Below are 22,257 nucleotides of genomic sequence, written 5' to 3'. Positions count from 1 at the left end.
TGCCGCCGTGTGGCTGCCCGATGGCACGTCTGTAAGCAGGGCCGTGGAGAGTCAGCACCAGCGAGAACAGAGAAGTGCCTCTCCACGGAGGCTTCACGGAACGGACCCCTCCTGGGAGACCGGGACGCCGGGACAGGCAATCTGTGCTCAAACAGCCCACCCGAGAGATTTCGGAGGCTCGCAGAAGCCAGAAGAGAGATGTCGGATGAAGTACTGAAGCCAAGGCCTGAGACCTGGGAGGCAGACGACTGGGCCCAGGCCACAGGGAATTGGCAATGGGCCAGAACCCAGAGCTCGGCCAACCATGCTGACTTCCCCAAAGGGCAAAGGACAGTGTCCCCGGGCACTAACCTGTTACAAATGTCCGTGTTGGGGTTAGAAACCACAGTGGGTCCGGACCTGAGGGGCTGCCGGCTTTTCAGATCTTTCAGGAAGGAGAAGTCGCCACTCTGTTGCTGCAGAAGCTGGTCTAACTGATCACAGAGATCTTGGTCGAAGGGGGTCCGATAACGAGGGGCGAGGACCATGTTCTCTTTAATTTCAAAAGGGGCAAACTTCCCGCAGGAGCCGGCCAGGGTCTGAAATGGAGGAGATGTGATGGCACAGACACACGACAGACCACCCCTCTGCAGAGGCAAGCACAGGCGCCAGCAGGCTGCTTTTCAGTTTCATCCCATTGGGTAAGTCAAAGGAGAGACGTGCTGTACTGCCATTAATACGGCTTTCCGGAAAAGGCAAAACTAGCGACAGCAGTGGTGGCCAGGGGCTGGAGGGGGAAGGCGGGGACTGGCTACGAGCAAGCCATTTGGGGTGACAGAATCTCTCTAGATCTTGATTACGGCAGTGGTTATGTGGCCTCATACATTGTCAAAACTCATTCAACGGTACTCCTGAAAAGGGCAAGTTTTACTGTAAATTGTACCTCAATAAACCCGACTTTTCTTTAGAAGAAGAAGAAAAAAGAAGAAAATAACAAGACCTGAGCTCCCAGGTGAAGAAACTGAGACCCGGAGAGCGAACAATTTACCAACAGACACACTATTATGATACAAGATGACTTCTGACACAGGGCCGATTTCAACACTGCAGGCTGACGGGAACCGGAAACACTGTCTGTGTCCTAAGAACCACCTGCTGTAAATTCTGGAAGGCTTGATTTCCCTGCTCAGGCTCCTCCATCACCCTTAATGTCTGTCAGTGGATCCCAAAGCTGACAGCACATGAGGACGGTGTGGGGAGTTGGGAGGAGAGCCTACATCTATCAAGTTTGATGTCAGAAAGCCAGCCTTTCCCCTCAGCAAGGAAAGAAGGCTGAGGCTGCATCCCTCAGGGCAGAGTCATCTGGGGACTGTCAGACACCCCAGTGCCGATTCACAAGCTTCAGGAACAGCATAGCCCTACAGGGGTCGGGGCTGTCTCTTGCCTGAGGGCAGCTTCTACTCTGCCTGTGGAGTGGACTACCTCACAACGAACTACTTTTACTCTAGAAAGAGCGACAGCAAGAGAGAGAGAGAGAGAGAGAGAGAGAGAGAGAGAGAGAGAGAGAAAGAGAGAGAGAGAGAGAGGAAGAAACGCTGGGATGGGATCCAGGCCCGAGTGCTCTTTAAAGCTCCCTGGTGACGCCAACACGAAGCTGAGGCCAAGAGCCAGCTGACTGTTCTCCTCATTAACGAAGAGGCGCTGGGACCATCAGCCATCCATCTGGGAAAAGGGCCATGCCCCACACCATGGGCATCGAGAATTCCAGCTAGGCTAAGGAACTAAACATAAGAAACAAAACCTAAGCTAAAAAACAAAACAAATTGGGGGTGGCTGGTTAGCTCAGTTGGTTAGAGCACGATGCTCTTACAACAAGGTTGCTGGTTCGATTCCTGCATGGGCCACTGTGAACTGCACCGTCCACAACTACATTGAAATTACTTGACTTGGAGCTGATGGGTCCTGGAAAAAAACACTAAAAAAAAAACCAACCCTGAATGTATTTATAGCCATAGGATACGTAAGGCTTTCCAATCAAAAGCCCACTGCCATAAAAGAACAAAAACGTTGAACAAAAATGTTGACATTAAAATGAAAAATTACAACAAAAGACACCATAAACAAGTTAAAAGGCGAATTACCAGACTGAACGTATTTGTGGTGTACGTCACCAAGGATGAAAATCCTGGCTACAGAGATCAGGACAAAAAGCCAAGCTTGTAAAGAAATAAAACGGCAAACACAGAAAGATATTCAACTACACTAGGCATTAAGGAAAAATGTAAAGGGAAACAGGATATCAATTTTTTTATCCATCAGGTTGGCTAAGTTAAAATAAAACTCGTAAGATCCAGTGCTGGTGGCAGGTGGGGAAGAGCGTATTTTCATGTGTTCCGGAGAACATCCACCAGCATTTCCCCTGGGGAGGGCACGTGGACAATACCTAATACAATCTCGCCCTTGTAACAGGAAGACCGCCTCCAGGTGGCCGTCCTAAAGGAAGGCACCCATGCAGAGAGGCGTTTCAGGGACATTCAGGGCAAGATTGATGGAGGGATCAAGAGGTGAATGGTTGCATGCACTGTGATGCCATCCACACCATGAAACATTATGTAGCAATGAAAAAGAATGAAGTAAACCCAAATGCACCAATGTGGCAAGAATCCAAGATACAGAAATGTAAACAAAGCACTAACATCATAAATTCAGAGCGATCCTGACTTAGATGTATACAAATGCAAATATACAAAGGGACCTAAATGCAGAAAGAGCCTGAAGGACACCCTTGGATCGGGAGAGACGGGTTACCCCGGGGGTGGGGGTGGGGTCTGGGGTCTCCACAAGCAGACGCTGGTTCAGAGGGTGATGGAGGGCGGACCGGGGAAGCGGAATTCTGGGCTACGGTTCTAGGCTTAATCTCGCCTCCCATCTTGATCATGGAGTCCTGAGGGTAAGGACCAGATTTTCTCTCACACCTTCCCACACAGCTCCTCACACAAAACCGTTCACGAAGCCATCTCTCAACACTGGGGGGTTTTAGCGAATGTGCCACATTTTGCCTTTTCAAGGACACGAGAACCTCCAGGCTCTACCAGAAACAGAAGCTCCCTGTTTAAAAGGGAGGCTGGCTGGTCAGAAGATCCCCTTTTAGTTTTCAAAAGGAAGAGGCTGACAGAGACAAAAGACAAAGCCGAAGGAAGCCACTGCTCACCTTGGGGGCCTGTGGAGTCTTTGGTTTCTGGAAGAACCTTGTGATTTCGGCTTTCTCTGCTTTAATGCGCTGCAATTTAATAGAAGACGAGGCAATGAAGAGAAATGGTGTGTTTTTCCAAACATGCAAAAGCTCCTAGAACTGAACCCCACACATTTTAAAGTTGAAAGCATTATTTTGATGTTAACTCTCAAAACCCATCAACCCCCCGTGGGTACCAGGCAATATCGAAGTGGCAAAGCTGCTCTTGCTGGCAGAAGGACCAGGACGTCGAGCCAGCAGGCATGTGACAGGCCAAGAGGACAATGGGCTATAGGAACGCATCTACACACATGCCTGTCAGGGAGGCCACTGGGCTTCCCACACACTAAACACTGGGCGGCCATCAGGCAAAAATCCCTTTGTGACATCTCCTGGACCAACATTTCTCAGACAGACCAGAATGTGGAGGGAGGGAGGTAATGTCTACCTTTTCTTCTTCTCTCAACCGTTTCTCCTCTTCCTTCTTCCTCTTCTCCTCCAGCTTAGCCCTGTGGGACATGAAATTTGATTTCAGCCAACCAGCGTGCGATGCACAAAGCCTGTGCTCCCCAGTGCAGACCCGCGGGTCCGTTAGGGGTCTGCAGAGGTGTCCCCAGGGGACAGAGACAGGAGGCGAGGGGATGAGGGCGACAGAGCAGAGGCTTCTGAGTCAGGACGCGGGGAGGCAGCACTCACTCCAGGGCCTCCTGGCGCTCCTTGCGCCGCTCCTCCTTGCGTCGCTGCTTCTCCGCCTTCTCCTTCTCGTCCTTCTCCCTCTTCTCACGCCTCTCCTTCTCCTTCAGCTCCTTCTCTTCCTCCTTCTTCTTCCTGGCTTCTTCCTTGGCCCGCTTGGCCTCCTCCTTCAGCTTCTCCTTTTCCTCTTTTTTGGCCCGTAACTTCAGCTGCTTGCCCAAACGCTCCTTATCCTGCAGCCAAGAGACAAGGTGACAGCTGTGTCCCCCGCAGAACTCCTGGGAAGGGTCAGGCCAGCATTGTGGGGACGGATGAGTTCAAACAGAAGGGGAAAGAATGAAGGAACCGGTCCCAGGAAAAGCTGGACGGTCAACATCCTTACACGGAAGTGAGTCTTCAATCTGTCACATTTCCTTCTGTTGTGAGGAAAGTGGCGAGAATTGTCACAGAACCTTGTGGCTCATTCACAATAAGATTCATTTAAAATACCTTCTTTAAACATGGGGCAGACTTTACCTTTTCACTTAATTAAAAAAGATTAAGTAAGTACCCCTGGGCTACCTATGCAGGGCACCCACCGTTGGTTGGAGCTGCATTTATTTAATCAGAAAGCTGTGGTAAAATAAAAACAGAGACGTCTATAGGTTTTGCCTCCCTGCCTTTAAAACAAAAGTATTTTTCTTCCCGTGCCCCCTCCCCAAAACCATCCCAGATGACAGTTTATTTTACATCTCTTGAAATGGAAGATTGGATGAGGTATGGATGGGGAACCTGCTCGGTAAAGCCTTAAAAGAGTGGGGGACAGATGAGAAGGCATATCATATAAAAGAAAAAAATAATTATTTTTTAATCTTTAAAACCATTTCTCAAGGTCTGCAAAGAAGGGTAGATATTAAGAAAGGACGAAGTGTAATCTGTATTACTAAGGAGGAAATCGCTAGATTCTTTGATATTCTTTAAAGTGGAACGCCTGGTTTTAGCACACCAGCCCCTCATTCCAAAGAACTGGTCTGTGGCCAGGCGCCCTGAGCCTGTAACACAGCATGGGGTAACTTTCAAAGACCATTACCCCCAAAGATGGTCTTCCCAAGGTGAGGAGCCCGACAACTCAGTTTTCGGTCTGGGTGTAAGATTATGCCTTGTATCTCAAGAAGAGTCCACCTTCTGCCCTGATAACCTTTGGTTGCTTGAACAAAAGCCATGGAGGCCGTTAGAGATGTCTGAATGTTTGCTTCTCGCCAAGTGTGCTCAGCATCTCCATCTGACACATTGGATACTTAAGAAGGTGCCTGGTCTGGATGGAGTAACGCGCCCAGCAGTGGAAGCGCAGGGTGGTGGGGAGCGGTCCACGACAGAAGGCTGTGGAAATCATGGGCCGATCACATAAATCAGGTCTCTTCAGCCATACTTGCATCTCCATTCCCACCCCACATGTGGCCATCTCTGAAATCCCAATGAAGAATGAGATAAACTCTTCAGAAGCCATCAAAATCGGACCCACAAAAATCCAACACAACCATAAGACGGATGGCACAGGAAGCACCGTGAACACACAGCCAACTGTCATCAGCACCCTTCTGTAGGCTGGCAGGGGAGGGGAGAAGCCCACTGGCCTTCTCTGTTCTTCATGACAGTAAGAAAGGGGCCCTCGCACAGCTATATGCAAAATGTGTTGACTTCCAGATAACAGAACCCACAACTCAGCAGGGGATCGCTAAGCAATAATCCCGCATGGAGCATACGGGCCACCAAAATGCTACAGCACCTGGGAAGGAGTGAACTTAAATCTATCCGTAGGAGCCTGGGACGCAAGGAAAGAGACTAAGTTTTTGGGAAGGAGATTTAAAAATACAATAGGATGCCCAACTATTAAACAGTAACAACAACAGTAACAATAAAAGCTTAGAAAAGGCTACATGCAAAGCCTTAGGCTTCAGCAAAGCTACAAATGATACAATGTACCATCCACGAGGCCTCCTTAGGCAAAATGAAGCAAGACTCACGAGGATCAGGATAAGCCTGCCAGGGGGAGGGCTCAAAACCGGGCCAAGGGAAGTACAAAGGGCTTAGCTTACTATTTATCGCCAAAAGCACAGCGGGCTAATTTTCTATTTCAGGGAAAATGTCTTACTCTTTGCAGTTTCATCTTGTCCTTCTCGGCAGAACCTTTGACCAATTTCTTAGTTATCTGAAATGAAAGACATGTATCTTTAAACATGGGTTGTTTCAGTCCCTTTAACACATTTAACACAGTGCAGTCGGAGGAGGAGGAAGGCGGGAACAAGCGGCCCACACTGTTAAGAACCTCTCTGCAAACTGAGAAAAATGAAAACCTTTCTAGGTGACCAGTTTCCACCACATAGAACCAAATTGTCTTAGTGGGGTCATAAGCTCCAATGAAGGTGCACACGTGTGATTCTGGGGATGAGAGGGGACATGGGGGAGGCAGCTGACACAAATGAATGACAGGGGCCAAGCACAAAAAAAAACAAGGCAAGCTCGGAAAATAAAAGCAATGCAGACGAGACGAAGTGCTAGGACCTGCAGCCAACTAGAAAGGACACAACGTGGCCAAAGGGACCACGGCTCTTACAGGGCTGTAGGCCAGCACTGCCGCCCCTTCCAGTGTTCCCAAGAGAGAACTGTCAACTTCATGTGAATTTTGTAGGAAATGTCTAAAAACTACACTATGTGAATCAAATAAAACCTATCTGTGGGCTGGATTCCTCTCTGCCTGGCGTAACTCTGCTTTTTACAATGTGGAGTGAGTGCTCAGGGGAAAAAGGTCAACTTGCCAGAGGGGGCAATCTGGTCTAGAACCCCGATGTCCTGGATGGAGCACAACATTCTCTATCACCTGCTTCAAACCAGGCATGAGTGACAAGGGCTTCCCAAGACGCACGGTTGGACGCATGCTGGCCAATGGTCCCAGGCCGGAATATGAACAAAGATTTAGATGACTGGCCTAAATTCTCTCCAGAGTGGGTGTCCTGACCACCAAATCATTAGGTCAAAGAACAGTGGAGAGAGAGTTCAGGCTGGAAAAGCGAAACTCCCCAGGCTCATTTTAGTCTTGGACAGGCAGCTAAAAAAGTGAGCCTGAAGTGGAGCTGAAAAACCAAAGGTCCATTTCTCTTCAAACAGCCTGACATATCGACAAAACTATGTAACGATTTCTCTATCTGGAGAAGCCTCAGCCCTAAGACCTCTTACAGAATAAAACTCACAGATTAATAAACTCAAGAAGACGCTCTTCTTACTTGGCACACTGAGTTCTTTCTGGACTCTGCCTTCCCTTAGGAAAGGGCCGAGCCATCTTAAGAAAGCCACGTGTTGGCAGTTCAAACTCCACCGAGACTGTGTCCGAGAGAGCATGCGCCAACAGAAATGACAATTACCAAAGCCATCTTACCAAGAGCTTAAGAAAAGCATCTCACTCTCCATATTCCATTCTACCTCTCAAGTCTGTGACCTTCACTCCCAACACCAAAGGATTTAGCAGCAGAATTTGTGAGTTGCTCTATTTATGTCATTGTCCTTTGTGTTCAAAGATTATAGTAGTGAATGTGATTGCCAGACTCCTATATGAGAGCATTTTGGGGGGGAACATACTTATTTAGTCTCGCCTGTACATGTGGAATTTCAGCTGCAGAATCTAGTGCCTTTCACATCGCCCCTCTGTGCTGCGAGTCTGGGAACATGACAATCAGGATCCACGTTAACGACATGTGACAGCCACAGCAATTCTGATCTAATTTAAAACCAGTATCTCTACTGCTTTACTAGACACTTGGGTGGACCTTCTTGGGCTGACATCATTTTATCTAATTGACATTTGGCTCAAGTATTGACAGAACTCTCTCTCAAAATCCTATGTGACACATTTCACCTATCTGGAACACATCTGCCAAAAACAAGACCCAGGAGGATCCCAGGAGGCTAAGACACACACATCAGCTACCTCTAGTTAAGGCAGATTTAACTGTGTCTGTGCATTCAAATTCCTGCATTTTATTCAGGAGAATCCTCTCAGCCCGATTACTCTGATTTTATACAGAAGGAGATCTAATTTCTAAGCTCTGAGCAGATACGCAGCAGCAAATGAGGCGCGTAGAGGGTGGTATGGCTGCTAAAACTCTAACAGCAGGGAGAGAAGGCAGAGGGGGAAGGGCAACCCAAACTGGTCCCCCGTATCACAGTGCAAGCAGGCAAAGATGAACATGTGCGTTCTTGTGAGCCTGCGATGCTACTTAACAACAGCCCCAGGAAACATGTAGAAGGAAGCTCATTACCATTACTGTTCTGTCAGGGCTGAGAATTAGACAACTGAAAAATGCATCAGTGAGAATGACTCGGTAAAGTACAGTATATCCACACCACAGGTGTACAATACAGCAGTTAAAAAGAGATACCTCTTCCCCTCCCAATATAAAAAATATCTCAGACATTCTCCAATGAAAAAGAAAGATTCTTCCCGTGCCCCCTCCCCAAAACCATACCAGATGACAGTTTATTTTCCAGTATACACTCAAAAAGAAACAGATTTCCAGTATACCCTTATGTGAGGAAACAAATTGATACTGTGTATTGCTAAGGAATCTCCCATATATACACAACACAGAGAAATAGAAGATAAGGGACCTCCCAGTGGCTCAGGTGGTTGGAGCGCCCGTGCTCCTAAAGCTGAGGTCGCTGGTTCGATTCCCACATGGGCCAGTGGGCTGCACCCTCTACAGCTAAGATGGTGAACAACAGCTCTCCCTGGAGCTGGGCTGCCGCGAGCAGTGGAGGTTGGTGTGCCCTGCTGTGGGCTACGGAGTGCTGCCAGCTGCCCTGAGCCGACTGACTGCCTCAGCTGGGGGAGCGCAAGGCTCCTAACACCAGCATGGGCCAGGGAGCTGTGTCCTGCACAACTAGACAGAAACAAAGGCCTGAAGCAGAGGGGGAAGGGAGAAGAAAGGGGGGGGAAAAACAGAAGATCACAATGGCAACCTGGGGCAGAGAAAGGAGGCCAAAGGGGGCTGTCATGTTTCAATGATTTTTTAAAACATGGAGAATTTAACACTTGTAAAGTTAAAATTATATGAGAAAAAGTTCCAGTGATCTGGGCTCATTTGTACAGAAGCAAGGCAGAGATTTCAGTAACACACCTGTGTCCACATTATCATTTGTGGAATAGCATTCTGGAATCATCAATAAAGTAGGCTGAACTGCATGTCTCATTGCAAACAAGCTTGTGAAACAGTTTTACCCCAAGTGGTAAAAAGCTCTGATGCTAAATAGAAACTTAGGCTACTCTAAAGGCCCCAGGATTATCTACAAAAGGTATTCCTGAACTATTGTTTTCCAAAGCTAGTCTCCGACCGCAGGATCTGCATTTTAACAAGCTCCCTGGAAGAAAAAAAAATCCCAAAACAGTAACACACAAAATAGAGGACACACAAAACAGTAACACACAAAATGAGTGCCCAGTGGCTCCAAAACATAGAGATTTTACAGTACCAACTCCAGCACTACCCAGTTTCTCCGAAAATAAGATCTAGCTGGACAATCAGCTCTAATGTGTCTTTTGGAGCAAAAATTAATATAAGACCCAGTATTATATTATATTATATATTATATAAGACCCAATCTTATAGTAAAATAAGACCGGGTCTTATATTAACTTTTGCTCCAAAAGACACATTAGAGCTGATTGTCTGGCTAGGTCTTATTTTCGGAGAAACCAAATAAAAATCACACACATTACACGGTAACAGGAAACAATCTGTAAGCTTCCAGCAAGTTTCTGCCTACAATCTGGAAAGGAGGTGGAGAAGGAAAAAGGAATAAGTGTTCCCCACAGTAACAGGGATGGGGAAAATCTCAGATGCCAAGGCAGGGAAAGCTGTTCGAGTTAGGTACCAACCATGAACAGACAAATAAATCAGGAAATCCAGTACTCCCAAAAGGTAAGGATAAACGAGGAAGCGGTATGTGCGCTTGGAGATGGTCCGTCTCCAGCCCTTCTCTCAGGGGGTCTTGCCATCACAGCCCCCAGACTCCTGAGGATCACTTCACTTCACTTTCATACCTCTGGTGCTACCCAACATCCGGATGCCTTACTTCCACTCTTGTGATGGCCGGGCCCACCCGTGGGTCGCACGGACAATTTTCTGCTACAGACAGTAGGCTAGCCTGAACCTTCACCACTTGCAGTGTGAATTATTTGCAAAGCTGTGTGATAACACTGCCTTCTAAAGCATTTCAAAACCTAGCACCTCAGATGCAGGATTTCCTAAACTCAGCACACGTGGTTCCCACGCTCAGCTGTTTTAGGCCATTTGGACCAATGGATATAAGTAAAATTATTTTATGAAAATGCCCAACTATGTGACCTCCCAATTATCAGGCTTGGCTATGGGCATAAAAACTTAAAGAAATGAAGTTATTAAGAAGAATGGAGGGCCGGCCTGGTGGCTCAGGCTGTTGGAGCTCGGCGCTCATAACGCCGAAGGCTGCCGGTTCGATTCCCACATGGGCCAGTGGGCTCTCAGCCACAAGGTTGCTGGTTCAACTCTTTGAGTCCCGCAAGGGATGGTGGGCTGCATCCCCTGCAACTAAGATTGAACACGGCACCTTGAGCTGAGCTGCCGCTGAGCTCCCGGATGGCTCAGTTGGTTGGAGCGCATCCTCTCAACCACAAGGTTGCCGGTTCGACTCCCATAAGGGATGGTGGGCTGCGCCCCCTGCAACTAGTAACGGCAACTGGACCTGGAGCTGAGCTGCGCCCCCAACTAAGACTGAAAGGACAACAACTTGACTTGGAAAAAAGTCCTGGAAGTACACACTGTTCCCCAATAAAGTCCTGTTCCCCTTCCCCAATTAAAAAAAGGAAGAATGGAAACTGGCTATGACATGTCATGTGACAAAATTCTGCAAAGGATTAACAGCAGTCTGGAAAGATTTCCACCAACTGGATGTACAAAACACGATGACTGACAGTAAAAAAGGCTCCGACTCAGTCTGAATAATGACTTAGGTGGAAGTTGGAAAATGTGTATCTGTCTGCCACATGTAGAAACTTAGAAGAAAAAAAGATTGCTCCACTCTTGATATTTTGTGAACCTAAAGAGAAGTAATTTTCTTTCTCCTATACTCCTCGGGAGGTGAAAAACAAGAAGTGGAATAACCTAGAAAATAATTAGTTGAGAGGTCAAATTTCAGAAAACGACCAAGGTTGGTGGTTTACGATCAAATTAAGCAGGTAGAGATTGAATGACCCACCCTGATCGAATCTTATAGTTAAAAAAAAAAACCTAAGATGAACAAAAGTTCCACAAAACTAAAAAACCAACCAAAACAAACAACCAAAAAACACCATTAAACACATTTCAGGACTCTTGATTGACTTTACCAGTTTTACCCATAAGATTTTAAGGACAGGCAAGAACAGAAACATTTGCCATTGTGCTGATCAGAAACCAAAATTTTTGACCAAAACTTTCAAGTCATCCTTCTGGGGTCCTTAAAAATGATGCCAGCTTTCTCTTTGTTCCTATTGCTCTGGGTAAGGTTTTTAAGTGGGTGGCCATGCCAGCAAGAGCTGACTACAGAATCACCCATTTCAGTCTTCCTGCCATCTTGGGGTCTCATTGCCAACACTGACAGATTCTTTCCCACCGACACCCCTACAAGTCTGTGTTGTAACAGGAAGAAGCAAAGGAGGGAGCAGAAGCTCAAGCCTGACATGAGTGGTTCACAGTTCCCTGCTGACCTCCAAGGTTCCCTGCAATGGCTAAGTTGACCAGCACCACTAACTAGGGGTGAACAAAGGCTACCAGAATGTCACAGACACACCGGTGACTAACCCAGCCACTAACTGTCCGTGTCACTGAATACCCCTCATGGTTTCTGATATTGGAAAGAATCAAAATTCTACCTCGGAAGCCAAGGGCCTAGTCTGTGGCCTCTCTCACTTGCCCACTAACCGCCTCGGGGATACTGTCTCCAGGTGAACAGGGGCTGAACCAGAAGTGCCGTCAGCACTGACACCCTGGGACGCGGGGAGATACTCACTCTGCGGACAGGTGTGGACGTGGGGAAGGGACTGGGGCTGCCATGCTGCTTTTTGGAAGCAGACCGCCCCTCGGGTGAGCTAGTAGAAGAGCTCAGGGATGAAGGGCTGAGGACAGAGTCTTCTTCGGGGCCGGACTCCAGCACCTCACTCTCAGAGGGCACGCCCTGGTCTGGAGGGGCTGTGGGAGAAGACTTGGCTCCAGGAGGTTTCGCAGCCAGGATATCCTGCAAGACCACCACGGGCACCTTCCCTTTGAACAGGATGCCCCCGGCTTTGCTCCAACCGTCCTGGTCCATCTCGGAGCACATTCTCATACTGTGTGTCAGCTGGGGGCAGCTTTGGGGTGAGCCTTTCTGTGCATCTGTGCTCCTCTCTGCACCCCCTGAGCCGGCAACACCCTCTTCCTCTGTTTCGCACCGAATGTCTGAAAGGGTCTCTCCAGGAAATGCCAGCTCATCCTGACTGGCCTGTGGCAGCCCCTCTGCATATCCAGCTTCTTCTCTGAGCCCATTTACAGCCTCCATGGAGGGAGAGGCTGCAGAATTTAGTTTACTGTGGGCCATCGTGGCGTCTCGTTGGTCACTCGAGTCCTCCACCAAATCAATGATGACCGTGGTCTGGCCAATATTGGTTTTGACTCTATTTCTTAAAAAGTTATCTAAGGGACCCTTCCCATTGACAAGTTTTGGCCTAAAATCTATGTTAGAACCCATATGAAAGCTGTTCTCCAAGTTGTCAAAAGAGGTTTCGACATTGGGGACTTGACTTTGTGCAGGAGCACTCGGAGAGCTTCTTGTGTCATCCAACCCGTCCTCTGTTTTCTCCTTTGGGGCAAGAGTCAGGCGCTTGAAGGGCAGACGAGCTGAAACAAAGAAGGAGGCCATCTTTACAGTGAAAGTGTGAAGAGTAACTTCAATCAATACTTTATTCCATATGCTCAAAAATGATCGACCTTGCTGGGCTTGGGGGTAGGGTTCATACTTTATCAGTTTATAAAACAATTGTGCTCTTGGGTGCTACGTTTTGCCCTTAATCCTTTAACCTCAGGAGACTATTGCCCTCAACATAATTCTCACCAACATCAAACTTGCCATCAGTTATCACAGGAGAAGGCAAATTGCTATTGGGGGTGGGGCTGGGGGGGAAAACTAGATACCAAGTTTTAAAAACCAAAAACCATGGTTTTTTAATATCAACCAGCCACTAATCTGGCCTCAGTGTAAATTCACTCCCCTTTTACACAAAAGCGTTCGGGGATATTTATCTTCCTATACAACAATGGTTCATCTGGGGCAGCTGTGCCCACCAGCGAACATCTAGCAGCGTCTGGAGACATTGGTTGTCATGACTTGAGGGAGGAGGCCAGGAATGCTGCTAAACTCTCTACAATATACAAGACAGCACCTTCCACTCCAAAACATTACAAAGTATCAATAGTGCTGAAGTAGAGAAAGCCTCCTGCAAAGGCAGTGACCTCTGGATTTGCTCCTGGGAACCTAAGGAAACAGTAGTGCAATAAAATGGGTTCCCCAGCTTCCAAAAGTGAGGTGCAACTGTTTTTCCCCCCTTGATGCTACCTCTGAGAACACTGCTCAAGGGGAATTAAAAATATAATTGAGGAGACAATGAACGATATAAATTTGGAACAAATATTTAACCCATTACTGGAAAGTTACCTTGTATTAACTTCTTGACTGGTCGGTCTCTGCAATCCATGGCTGTGAATAAAAGTGTCAAAGGTAAGTTATTACATGCTGGAAATAATGAAGGAGCAAATACATACAATACATACGTAGCACCTATTCTGTACGAAGTGGTTATCCAGTGGGGGGTGACTTTGCCACCCACACCCTGGGGTCTTTGGCAATGTCTAGGGGCGCTTTTGATTGTCCTGACAGGCAGAAGGGAGTACTCGCATCTAGTGGGTAGAAGAGAGGGATACTGCTGAATATTCTACAATGCACAAGACAGCCACCTACAACTGACAATTATCTGGCCCAGAATGTCAATAGATTAAGAAATCCTGCCCTGGACACTGTCACACCTTCTTTGTTTATTTTCCTGTGGCATTTATAGCTCTGAAACTTACACTGTTTATTATGTCTCTCCTCCCCGTCCCCCTGACAGTGGGGAGACTTGCCTGGACCACCTAGCTTGGGATCTGGCACATACCGTGTTTCCCCAAAAATAAGACCGGGTCTTATATTAATTTTTGCTTCAAAGGATGCATTAGGGCTTATGTTCAGGGGATGTCATCCTGAAGAATCATACAAGGGCTTATTTTCCGGTTAGGTCTTATTTTAGGGGAAACACACGGCAGTATGAAATCAATGAATACAGTAACAGCAACATTACTGTAATAAATAAAAGGGGGTAATAAATAAAAACAGAGATGAGAGAAAACACTGTATCAATGATGTCACTATTAATATGACCCCAAAACATTCTCTTCTCCAATCCAACTAGTTCTGTAAAATTAGAATAGGGTTTTCTTTTTAAATAGAGTTTATGAAAGTAATGCAACTTAAAGCATTTTGAGCTTGCTAAGGCAGGAGCTTAAGTGCTGTCAAAAAATAGTAAGGGAGGGCCGGCCCGGTGGCTCAAGCAGTTAGAGCTCCATGCTCCTAACTCCGAAGGCTGCCAGTTCCGTTCCCACATGGGCCAGTGGGCTCTCAACCACAAGGTTGCCAGTTCAATTCCTTGAGTCCCACAAGGGATGGTGGGCAGTGCCCCCTGCAACTAAGATTGAACACGGCATCTTGAGCTGAGCTGCCGCTGAGCTCCCGGATGGCTCAGTTGGTTGGAGTGCGTCCTCTCAACCACAAGGTTGCCAGTTGCCGGTTCGGTTGCCGGTTCGACTGCCACAAGGGATGGTGGGCTGTGCCCCCTGCAACTAGCAACGGCAACTGGACCTGGAGCTGAGCTGCACCCTCCACAACTAAGACTGAAAGGACAACAACCTGAAGCTGAACGGCACCCTCCATAACTAAGATTGAAGGGACAGCAACTTGACTTGGAAAAAAGGCCTGGAAGTACACACTGTTCCCCAATAAAGTCCTGTTCCCCTTCCCCAATAAAATCTTTAAAAATAAAAAAATAAAAAATAATAAGGGATAATGTTTTCCTGCATCAAAAAACTCTCAAGAGAAGCATCTCATAATATCAAAGCTGGTACAGGAATGACCATACGAGCAAATAGTTCAAGTCTTTGGACAAATATCTTTAAATAGTCAGAATAAGTTTAGAAGCTTGCACCTGCTAGGAAATCTGTCTTGGAGAAATCCAGTTTATTTTGGGTAATCTACATATGTTTTATATAACATATATACAAGTAAAGATCGGGGATTTCTAAAGAACTCAGCTGTCCATAGGTGAAACCGCCCTCCGCACTTCCAAGCTGGAGATATAAGGAAGGTACCCAGAAGACTCATATTTCCATCCTACCCATTTCAAGACACTATCATTCTCAAGCTTTCAGTTACCAAACACATGGATTCCCATGCATTTATTGGTATGGTCCTAACACCAACTTTGATGCAAGCAGAACAGACGTGAGCTGGGCCCAGAAGCAACCTCCGGTAAACCAAGAGGGACCCCATCCAGACTGTTCAAAGGTACACATACAATTGAGACACATTCATGTATAAACTCACCACTGCTCTTTATCCTGATATTATACTCCTCCTAATTTTACTTGGTGTTAAAATATCCTTTCCTTTTATAATAGTACGGTCACAGCAGGTGATGCTTTTTTTACTTTTTAAACATTCTTACTGGGTCAAATGACTGTCCATGACAATCGGTCCCAACTTTATTTATATGAATTTTATGTCTTTGTGAAATCCCCAAATCTGGGAACAATTAGAACAGTGGTTCTGCCCCCCAGGGGCCCTTGGCAATGCCTGGATACATTTTTGGTTGTCACAACTGGGGAGGTGGGGTTGCTACTGGCATCTATTAGGTGGAGGCCAGGGATGCCACTCAGCACCCTAAAGTGCACAGGAGGGCCCCAAAGGTCAATAGTGCTGAGGTTGAGAAACCCTGAATTAGTCTAGTTGATGTCCCTGCCAACTCTTAATTTATTCAACCAACACATATCTATCCGGCACCTACTATGTGCCAAGCATTTTGCCAAGTGCTGGGAGTCAAGCAGAGGGGAGGGCAGTCTAGTCTTCTTTGGTACACCACACTACGTATGAGGGGGCCTGTTAGGTGCTAGAAAATCCCTTCCAAGACACAGGGAAGAGAAAGACAGGTCTTCACCTTGTATATCCACCAGGATCAAGAATCAGGGAGTCACAGCTCCCTGACATTCCCACCATCCAGGCGTCTTACCGGGGCTTGCCCTGACCCGCAGACGCAGCTGTAACCCTGGGCCTCAGTTTCCCTACCCGGCCAGAGGGTCGCTGCAGGGTCCAACTTGCTCAGTGGAGACTAATGCAACCTTCAGAATCGGTCCTTTCACCTCCCTGGGCCTCAGTTTCCCCTCCTGGCCATCACCGCAAAGGGCCCTGGAAAAACGAACTTAACGCCAAAGCACAGGAAAAAAATGGTCGCGGCTGCAACAATAACTTCAGGGAGGGCTCTATTAGGGTCGCAAGGCCCTTCCTCGAGATTGTAACGACCTCCCGTACCGAACGCACCGCGCAGAGAAGAGGCCCGGGATCAGTAGGCCCTTCCGCCCCCAATCGCCTCCTCGGCCCGCACAGGCCGATAACCGCATCCCTTCCCCTCCGCGCGGGCGAACTGACCTGCGGCCGCTCCCCTGGCGGCCGGCGCCCCGCACTCCAGCTGTTCCAACATCGCCCCGGCGGCGGCTCGAGCTCCCCTCGGGTAGTGGAGGCGCTGGCTCCACTCCGGCGGCCGCGACTGCTCGCCCTCCCGCCCGCGCCGCTGCTGCCGCGGCCGCCGCGCTCGTATTTGGCGGGAACCGCTGCGACCCCCGCAGTCCGCGAGCCGATTGGACGAGGCCGCATCACGTGACGTCCCGCCTCGGGAAGAAGGGAGCGCTGGAAGCATCCTCGCGAGATCCGTGGCTTCCCTTCCTCCCCCTTGGCTCCCCTTTTGATATTCCCGCGGAGGGGCGGTCTTCCTCCCGGCGTCTCGTCATTGGTGGGCAGGAGGTGTTCTTCAATTGGCGGTGGTGAGTGTCAGGCTGAGAGATCGACACTGTGATTGGCCGAGTGCGTGGGCTAGGCCAATAGGAGGGCGGGCCAGGCGCTTACGTCATGACGAAACGTTTGACGTGAAGTGCCGTCACAACCTGAAACTGCGATTTAGATGAAGACTGAAGTTGTGGGTGTGTCCTGATAGGGCATCCGCTAAACATACCAACAGCAATTAAAACTGTAAGTTACTTTTTATATAAACAAAAATAAAGTAAAATCTGGGCAACACTTCAGAAGCATTTGATACGCAGTAAATATATTCAGAGGGAATTAACGAAATGGATTTTTCTGGTTTAACCCTCGGGATTTTTGCACACGCTGTTTTCTCGACAAGAAAACTCCGCAACTCCTTTCCTGTCTAATTTCTACCTACCTTTCAGATCTTAGATTGACACCTCAGAGAAGCCTTTTTTCCTTTACCCCCAACAAAGGGTGCCTACAACGTTCTTTTTCTTGAAGCAATTACAGCTTATGTTTATGATTAATAATCATAATTGTTATATGATTAATAAGTTAATTTCTGTTTTTGTCATTAGTTCCATGAGGGCAGTAATCATGTATCACTGTATCCCCAGGACCTATCAATGACTAATATATTAAAAGGTACTCAATAAATATTTGCGTGAATGCATAAATATCATTTGGACTGTGTGATCCATGTAGGTTAAAAGCCTCGCACACAACACTCGGTGTCAGCCTGCAAGCCTTAGAAGTAGGTTTACTTCAGCAAAAATTTAATCTCTCAAGCAGAGCAGAGGACTGAAAGGGAACCCAAATTTGAAATTCTATTGGTACTATAGATTGAATAAAATTAAATCAATAGAATTAGTTGGAAGCAATCTGGAGAAATTGAAAATTTGGGGACATCAGTTTGGACAATTTATGTCTTACTGAAGTCCTCAGTTTCCCCATGTGAACCCCAGGACGTTTTCCCTCCCTTCTCTGATATTTTGGCATTATGCAATGATTTAGACCAGTGGATTATGCAATGTTTAGACCATGGATCACCGTTGAGGTTGTCCATCATAATCACATGGGCTATTTTTTCTAATCATTCATAATGGCCCCATTAAAATCTTTGGGAGGGAGGTTGGGGCATGCATATTCCGAAAAAAAATCCTCTGATGTAGTCCAGTACCTTCTGTTAGGCATTTGGAAACTTCCAGTAACCTTCTGCTTCAGAAAATGTGTCAGAGATTTCAGCACTGAAGTTGCAAGCACTTTAGTTCTAGTCACTTTCTTGTTCCTCTTTTTGGATTCTGTTCTTGTTGCAACTCATTATTAATTTCAAATTCATTCAATATGTTTTCATCAACAAGAATTAATTTTAAAAGTCACTGTTGATAAATATGTATCAATCCAGGAAGGCTTCCTGGAGCAGGAGACATTCCAAGCAGATTCCTCTTTTATACACAAATGATGGGGGGAGGGAAAGATTAGAGAAAAATGTGCAAGAGAGGTACAACTTTAGCAAAGGCCCACAGGCAACAGGGATCATGGACTATGGAAGAGGAAGAGAGCCGAAATCAGAGGCTTGACTGGGCCAAATTATGCAAGCTTTGTAGGCTGTGTTAGGAAGTTGGGAATGTATTCTAAGGGCAGTAGGCAGACTTTAAACAGGGGACTGTGATCTGAATCATGTTACAGAGGCATATTTCTGCCTTCCTAGTAGGGGATGAACTGGAGGGGAAAACCTGAAGGTGGGCTCACCAAAGAAGAGGCTGGTGCAATGGTCTGGTCAGGGCAGAGAGGACAGTGGGGATCGTGGAAAGGAGGTAGAAGCAACACCCTGATGTCTGACTTGGGCAACTGAATGGATGAAGACGGGGCAGGGTTGGGGATGAGACAGGAGGGACTGAAAGCGTAGATGAATTCGGTATAGCTGAGATTAGCAAACAGGTATCTGGAGACTGAAACCCAGTCTCCCAACCTCTCCAGAAAGGCTTAAGCGCATTTCCTAAGACGTTAGAGCCACCTCCGGCACTCCAGGGGACGCTGCATCCGCCAGGGCCGCTCTAGGCTCGCCCGTGTCCACTCGCTGGCAGGAGCGGCCGCTCCCGCAGCTAGCGAAGTGCGCGTGCGCTATCCGGACAGCAGGGGGCGCGCGTGCGCAGACGGGGCCGGAAGTGTGCGGTTGCCATGTAATATCCTGGCCGCGCGGGCGCGCGACGGGCTGAGGCGGCGCAGGGGCGGGAACGGAGCTGGCGAGAGGGCGGTGGAGGCGGTGCCGACGGGGCCCGCTGAGGCGCGCGGGGGGTCGGCAGCGCCCGGGAGCCTGTCGCTTGCGCTGTCCCTCCGGTTCGCTGGGTCCCGGCGGGAGGTCGGACGGCGAAAGGCAGAATGTCGGTGGCGGGGCTGAAGAAGCAGTTCTACAAGGCGAGCCAGGTGAGCGGAGGCCATAGCTAGGGCGAGCCCCGGAGCCCCGGAGCCCCGGCTTCCCGGAATTAGGGGCCGGGTTAGGCCCGGCCTTAGTTGGGAGGTGGCCGGGGACACCGAGGGCACGTGTCCCTCGCAGGGTGGGGAGAGCCCAGGAAGGCCGGGGGCTTGGTGCGAGGTGGCCCAGGCCTTGCCTGCCATGTGGGCTCCAGTCTTCTCGAGAAGGATGGACAGACCCCTGTCTGGGACAGAGAGAGGCACCCAGAGGTTGGTCCTGGACGTGGACCCCTCCTCGCCTTCCCTGGAAAGGGCCGGGATGGGGGAGAGAGAAGAGGGAAGAAACAGTCCCAAGGCTGTGGACACCCGACTCTTGCCAGATATCGCAGGGGCAGGAAAATTTTGTGTCTAGAACAACTATTTAAAAACACCAGCAACAAAAAAATCTCTTTCAATAGACCCGGTACAAAGTTGAAAGGGTAGAGGGAAAAGTCAATTTCTCACTCCAGGCCCTCGGGCATTCAGTCCATCTCCCCAGAGACAAGGACTGTCACCAACGACTTATGTGTGTCTCTTTCCAAGGTATGTGTACGTCTTCCCTTTAAAAACACACACAGGTAGTGTATCATAGTCTACATAGTCCTATGTACTTCTAGTTTCTTGTTAAATCTGTCTTGGAGATCACACTAAAGCTGGAATTCTCCACCTTGGGTAACTCTGTGGTTGGGGGGCTGTCCTGGGCACTGTGGGGTGTTGAGCAGCATCCCTCGCCCCCACTCACTCATAGGAGCAGCCTCCTGGTCGTGACAACCACAGATGTCTCTGGTCGCTGCCAGATGTCCCTGGGGGAACCCCTTCCTTCCTCTCGCCCAGAGTTATTGCAGTAGAACATACCCCTAGGGCTTCTTGGATCTTTTTAATGGGTTTCTGGTATTCCATTTCATGAAGTGTACCATAATTAATTTTATCAGTCATTTATTGATGGATGTTTATACTGTTTCCAGTAGTTTTGTGCTATGAACAATATTGCAGTGAATAGCTAGCAAATACCTTTGCTCACAGGGGGGTTTGGATTTACAGGATAAGTTCCCAGAAGTGGAATGCTGAATCCAAGAATATAGGTGTTTTATATGTGACGGGTAGTATAGGTTTTTTGGGAAGTCTGGGGCAAGAAGCCCTGGATTCCTTGAATCTTGCTAGTCCCAGCATCGCATCCCAGGTTAAGAACCATAGGTGTGGAGTTTTTATGAATAGACTCCATAGAGGAATGAGTGATAATCTTCAGAATTGTCTAGGCCATGCTGGCAAACTGGGCTATACTCCCAATTTGAAGAGAGCCAGTGGGAGGGAAGAGAAATGCATCTCCAGTGACACATGCTAGTACCTTTTGCCCCCCAAGGGGAAAAGTCACAACCCTAGTGGTTGTCTAGAGCTAAAGATATTTGGAGTCTGTCTGTAGACCCCAGATGTTGGCTAAACCCTAGAGGAAGAGAGATTTAATCCTGAGGGATTCTGAGATTGTTGCTGAGAGTACAGCCCTTTGACCTAACAGGATGGAATGAAGTGACCTGGGCCTGGGTTAGACCCTGCTCAGCAGACATCAGACCCCTTGGTGCTTGACTGGATGTCTCTTTCCAGTCTCTTTTCTGGGAAAGCTGCTCACTGTCTTGGACCCCAATGTAGTCCCTCTTGCAGGACTGATGTTTCCATAGTTCTTGGAAGAATTCCTGGGCCACTTTGTTCCTTCACGCAGACAGGTCTGTGGGAGCCCTCCCTGTCCCACCCCTAGCTATCAAGGCCCATGCTGGTGGCCCATCCCAGTCAAACACACTATGCCAGAGGAACTAGCTGGGCCTTTCAGGACAGCCACCAGAGCTTTTTCTGTCAGGGCCAAACAGGATGGCCTGCATTTATATCTGTGACGAGTGCTTTGAAACCTGACAAGCACGTTGCAGTGTAAGCTGGTGGTTCGTTTCAGTTTATTATCTGAGGCCCAGGCTCAAAGAACTGCTGCGATGGCCATGTCCTAACCTGAGTGGTCGTCTTGGCCGCCTGATCAATTCCAGGCTGCATTGTGCTCTCAGGAAATCACCCTGGCTGTGTTCCATTCTCTTCTGCAATAGTTTCCACGGTCCTCTAGCATCTCCATTGTTGATCTGGCCGTGTTCATCTAATTGTGTGTTTCTTTCTCTTGATCTTAGGAATCTGAGGCTATGATGTTAATTAAAAGTTTCATCCTCTTCTATGCCCTCAGAATAGGGTTGTCCGTTGAAGAGTAACGTCTCTTGTTAATGTAGTAATAATATTTATTGAATTCTTAGTGTGAACAGGCAGTAAATGCTTTAAACCAGTCCGTCTCAACTGGCCTCACTTATCTGGCCTAAGGGTAAATGTATTCCCCTTTTTAGACAAACAGATTTGGGGACATTTATCTTCCTCTAGAACAGTGCTTTTCAACCAGAGCCACTTCCGCCCTCCAGGGGACATGGGCAATATAGGGAGACACTTTTGGTTGTCACACCTTGGGTTACTACTGGTATCTAGTGAGTGGCGGCCAGGGATGCTGTTCACACCCTACAATGCACTGGGCGCCCCCACAACCAAGAATTCCCCGGCCCCAGATGTCAACAGTGCTGAGGTTGAGAAATCCTGCTTTAAGGTGTGAGAAAAGTGAGGACAATTATACAAAGACAACAACAAAAATCCCACCTGAGCCATTCTTGTGGCAGCTGCCAGCTCTTCCCAGTTGTTAA

At 48.0% G+C, this 22,257-nt stretch overlaps 2 protein-coding genes across 7 annotated transcripts in view; one reads left to right on the top strand and one right to left on the bottom strand.

Moving 5' to 3' along the window:
- The window catches only part of CHAF1A (chromatin assembly factor 1 subunit A), a 28,702-nt gene extending 11,688 nt beyond the window's left edge, over nucleotides 1–17,014 (bottom strand). For 2 of the 4 annotated variants that reach the window (XM_074337617.1, XM_074337616.1), the window contains exons 1-8: nucleotides 16,715–17,014; nucleotides 13,640–13,681; nucleotides 11,963–12,825; nucleotides 6,036–6,092; nucleotides 3,908–4,137; nucleotides 3,660–3,720; nucleotides 3,191–3,259; nucleotides 352–578 (exon numbers count right to left, since the gene is read on the bottom strand). In XM_074337617.1, coding sequence (XP_074193718.1) covers nucleotides 352–578; nucleotides 3,191–3,259; nucleotides 3,660–3,720; nucleotides 3,908–4,137; nucleotides 6,036–6,092; nucleotides 11,963–12,825; nucleotides 13,640–13,681; nucleotides 16,715–16,982 — 1,817 coding nt within the window. In that variant the 5' untranslated portion in view covers nucleotides 16,983–17,014. The remainder of the gene's footprint in view (nucleotides 1–351; nucleotides 579–3,190; nucleotides 3,260–3,659; nucleotides 3,721–3,907; nucleotides 4,138–6,035; nucleotides 6,093–11,962; nucleotides 12,826–13,639; nucleotides 13,682–16,714) is intronic. The other 2 variants (XM_019744009.2, XM_074337618.1) reach the window with 2 other exon arrangements.
- Nucleotides 17,015–19,276: 2,262 nt separating this feature from the next.
- The window catches only part of SH3GL1 (SH3 domain containing GRB2 like 1, endophilin A2), a 35,015-nt gene continuing 32,034 nt past the window's right edge, over nucleotides 19,277–22,257 (top strand). For 2 of the 3 annotated variants that reach the window (XM_019744044.2, XM_074337614.1), the window contains exon 1: nucleotides 19,278–19,516. In XM_019744044.2, coding sequence (XP_019599603.1) covers nucleotides 19,472–19,516 — 45 coding nt within the window. In that variant the 5' untranslated portion in view covers nucleotides 19,278–19,471. Of the gene's footprint in view, nucleotides 19,517–22,257 lie in introns of all 3 variants that reach the window. The other variant, XM_074337613.1, reaches the window with a different exon arrangement.

Source organism: Rhinolophus sinicus, linkage group LG07, assembly GCF_036562045.2.
Source record: "Rhinolophus sinicus isolate RSC01 linkage group LG07, ASM3656204v1, whole genome shotgun sequence".
Lineage (NCBI taxonomy): Eukaryota > Metazoa > Chordata > Mammalia > Chiroptera > Rhinolophidae > Rhinolophus > Rhinolophus sinicus.
This window is presented reverse-complemented; position numbering and strand designations above follow the sequence as displayed.